The sequence below is a fragment of the Magnolia sinica genome, chromosome 2, assembly GCF_029962835.1.
Source record: "Magnolia sinica isolate HGM2019 chromosome 2, MsV1, whole genome shotgun sequence".
Lineage (NCBI taxonomy): Eukaryota > Viridiplantae > Streptophyta > Magnoliopsida > Magnoliales > Magnoliaceae > Magnolia > Magnolia sinica.
In genome coordinates this window covers 4,669,382-4,673,626 of record NC_080574.1, presented here as the reverse complement: position 1 = coordinate 4,673,626, position 4,245 = coordinate 4,669,382, and the positions used below count along the sequence as shown (strand labels likewise).

The 4,245-nt window shown below is 40.0% G+C and overlaps 1 protein-coding gene across 1 annotated transcript; it reads right to left on the bottom strand.

Moving 5' to 3' along the window:
* Window positions 1-3,256: 3,256 nt before the first annotated feature.
* Window positions 3,257-3,787, bottom strand: LOC131238018 (cell wall / vacuolar inhibitor of fructosidase 1-like). Its single transcript, XM_058236146.1, has one exon. It carries the CDS (start codon window positions 3,785-3,787, stop codon window positions 3,257-3,259), a length of 531 nt encoding a protein of 176 aa, XP_058092129.1.
* Window positions 3,788-4,245: the final 458 nt, after the last annotated feature.

The window sequence follows — 4,245 nt, the reverse complement described above, 5'->3', positions numbered from 1 at the left end:
GTAACTCAGTACGCAATCCGATTTCCTCGAATCCACGGTACCAAACGGCCCCTCAGTGCCAAATTGCCAATTCAACTCGAAACTCAGATGAGTCAACTCGACTCGGTGAGGTTTTGAACCAAGTCGCTGGGAACTCACTTGACTCGATGCGATTCAAACAGAGTCACTTGGTGCAACCCGGGTAGCTTGGAAACACGAACCGACTCACCCAATGAGTTAAATCCCGGCAAGAATGAGCGAATTTCTTGTATGAATCAGGTCATTACTGGAGTGGGCTGTGGAGTAGTCGATTTCTCGCGAAATTCACCTGAGTTTAGGCTGGCCTAATTAGTGGATTGGTCTGGTTTTCATTGACACGGTTGATTATTGTATTAGTAAAAAATAATGAGCGATGCAAACATATAACCTTTTGTAGGTAGTTGTAACTACTTACTGATGGCAATCTGTGGTCCGTGTCTAAAATTCGAATTCAATAGGTGGATGCATGCATCATCAAGATGAACTGGGCAAAGACCAAGAAGACCCTTTCTTACACGGGCCACACTCTCAAAATCAATGATTCGATGTGTGTGTGGTACGTACGGTCCCATTCCATCAGTTCTAGGGCTTTTGGCTGAGTAATTAGGGCCTGTTTTGGGAGCGTTGATTTGGAACCCCCGATTCGGAATCCCCTGAATTTGAAATCCTCCTATTGGCACCCTGGATTGGGATTCAACTTTAATCCGAAAGTAGCCATGCATTATACACTTAGGGGGTTTGAATTTAATTACTAAATCAATTTTAATAGATCTAATTAGTGACATATGTAGTATTTGACACAATAGTTGTAATAAGCACGCTGAAATATATGTTTCACTCGAAAATAATGAAATTCCAAGTCTCGGATGAGCCACAGGCAAAAGATCATGTCTGAGTGACTAACCAACAATTCTAACCGTTGATATACATGGACAATGTTCGAACAATGCTGATCATCATATTAAAGTAATTAATAGTGATGCCATTGATAATCTAATTATTTTTGGATATCATTAGTGGGCCATTTGCCCAATAGAATAATAGTATGGTGACACATGTTACACATGTAACTATTGAAATGATTTTGGGTGTAATCCAAGCTCTTACCGGGATTTTAAACCCCCTCACCCCATGAGTTTGAAACCCTCAATTACCTTATGCTGCCAAACGACCAGGGTATTCAAAACCCCCTCAAATCCCCCCAAATCCATGGTGCCAAATGACCCCTTCGGTTCTTAACAATTCGATTGTTAGTTAGGTTATTAACAATTAGCCCCGGAGCCAACAATACATTGAATACATCCAGTGTTCCGGTTATGAAAGGGGTGATATGTGGAAAGGTTAATTAACCAACACTAAAGTAAAAGCCGGCATGATGTACAGAGAATTACTTAGCTGTCATGCATGAAAAGGACCACTTGGGAAAGATGCCTTACTTAACTGCAGCCACAAAGTGGACCACCTTAGACATAGGTTGCAAGTGAGGTGGAATATTATCATCCCAATATGATAGCCCTAACTCGACATGTTTCATCATTTCTAGGGCTTAATTTTAGCATATTCACTGGGTTCTTAGTAGTAGGTCAATGAGAGTATTAATCCAATTTTACTCTAGGTGATATTCCTAAGTAAAAAACATAATCTACAACATTTTATGTAATCAGTTTTTGTAATTAAGTAGTATGATAGTATTATGAGAGACTATGCAACTTAGATGATTGCTGCAAGTGGCCTGATGCAATACAAATGTTTTATTTATTTATTATTATTATTATTTTAAAATTTATAAATTCTAAGATAAGCTTGACATACAAATTAATGAGGATGGACTTGGGCAAAGTTCTGGCATTGGCAAGTAGTCAAGCTAAAATTGTATATGTTTGTTAACTCCCATATGCACAGGTACCTAGAGATTTTGGACAAGGAATCCAGGACATATAATCATCAAAGTATAGATAAGCTTGTTTCTAATTGACAACTTATGATTTTAATGCACATGTAGAATACTTTTATTGATACACATGCACATAATGTCCCAACTCCTATGTAATGATCCAAGTTCAAGCACCCCACATGTTCACATGTGCAACCATCAACCTTTAAAAACAACATAAATATAACACTTATAATAATATACTACCATCCATACTAAACTATCTTAAGTCCTTACTCTTGCCTCCATGATGTTAGACTCAAAATAGTTTCAACAAGAGGCTATGGGTTCAAGTACCCATTGTGGTAAAATCCCACTGTGGTGTGAGTGTGTGTGGGGCACCACCACATATTCTTCTTGAGCCCAAAAACTAGTTTTATTGAATATTCAAATGTGCCACACCACACGTACGGAACAGTTGGACATGGGACGCCCACTCTTTAAAACCCCCTTAGATTGTATGTGGGCCCACCATGTTTTGTGTATGCCATCTCACCCATTAAGAGTATACATCTAATTAGGATGAGCGTACACACTATAAATAAATAAAAATAAAAATCAATCTGTTCCAAAAATAGGTGGGTCAAAACACAGTATCTTTTTATAGGCATGATTTTACATCATTTGGCCAGCCTGATATTGGATCACCTGCTTAAATTGGGAGCCAAGGAGAGTATTATGGGGCACACATGATGGACGGAATGAACACGTACCACTACAAAATCATGGCGGCCCACGAGTCATTTTGTACGTTGAACTTATCCCAGAAACGTTTTCAAGTGCCGGATCTCAAATCATGATGGGCCTAAAACTGTCAATGGCCTGGGTTTAGGCCCAACATAATCAAAATGGACGGCTACAAAAAAAGTGATTAATTTTCAACGCGCCAATGGTGGGACACAAAGCCTATGAAAATGGACGGCTACAAAAAAATGATTGATTTTCTTGGTTTGTATCACATGAATGATTCAATGTCAAAGGTCAGAGGAGCAAAGTCAGTTCATGCATTCTCTTTCCATCCAATCTTAGCTTAGAGTAGGATTTAATATTTGTTCCTCATATACCATTCCTCCTTAATTATCATGATACAACTAACAATAAAAAGATCACCTGGAGAATAAAAACATTATTCAATCATATATTAGGGTGCGTTTGGTTGCACCAAGTATCATGAAAATTATCACTTAGACTAATTAATTTCATGATATCTTAATTCTTGATGTGAGGTTACACCCCAAGAAACATCACTAAACGAAGCAAAGGATAGAGCGAAATAAGGAAAGCGAAAGACAAATCCATGGACGGTCATGCAAGCAGTCCTGCAATCACCTCAGCAATCACGATTAGTTTACTCATATCTTTGTTCCGGCGTGTCAAAGGCGATTTAACGTTCTTGAACTCAGCTTCACAAGCTTTGGGATTGTTGCCTCTTTCGCTCAGTAGAAGTTTCACCATCTCATACGACTTCATTTCGAAATTGGTTGTGGCTGAGAGGATGTAGCTGATCGTGGTCTGATACAGAGAAAAACACCTTCCCACAGGCACACTAATCGTCGGGTCAGTAACGTTGTTGACAAGCTCAGATATGTACGTGAAAGTCTCCTTGGCATTATACAATGCTACGTCGAGGGAGATACGGCCAAGGCCCGTTAGATTTGCGGTGGATGTACGGTGCTTGGAGTCGAGGGATTGGATACAGAAGGCATAATCTGGGGTGAGCTTACATACCTTATCAACCAACTTAGTTGACTGTGGACTCACCCTAGCAAAGGAGGGATGGAGGAAGAAGAGAAAGGATAAAATGAGTAGTAGTAGCAAGGAAGGAAGAGAAGCCATTGCTATTTGATTGTATTGCTTGTATTGAAATGGGATGTGGTAGGGATAGGCTGTATATAAAGGAAGATGGGGATGTATAAAGGGGAAATTTATGAGAGGCCGGATACTCTGCAGCTATCGTTGTGGAATGAGATTATTCTATAATATTTTGTGTGGGCTGTGGACCCCAACTTGTTTTCTGCATGATATCCACTCCGTCCATCATGTCCACCCCCTCGGTGTTGTTTCTGGTAAAAAATTTCAGGTCAGTACAAAGCTCAGGTGGGTCACACCACGTGAGATCGTGCCTAGAATGTCTAAAATCATGTGGTTTGGCTCGCCTGTGCTTTGGAATGGCCTGATTTTTGGATTGGCCTATTCATCACTGTGGGGGGGCATCTTGTGAATGGATTGGATGGAATATACAAAACGAGGTGGACCCAATGCACATTCTGAAAGGTTTTGATGCTCGGTGTCCC

Bases quoted from the DNA above. Each gene is read 5' to 3' on its own strand.
- LOC131238018 (XM_058236146.1), bottom strand. From the start codon at position 3,787: ATGGCTTCTCTTCCTTCCTTGCTACTACTACTCATTTTATCCTTTCTC.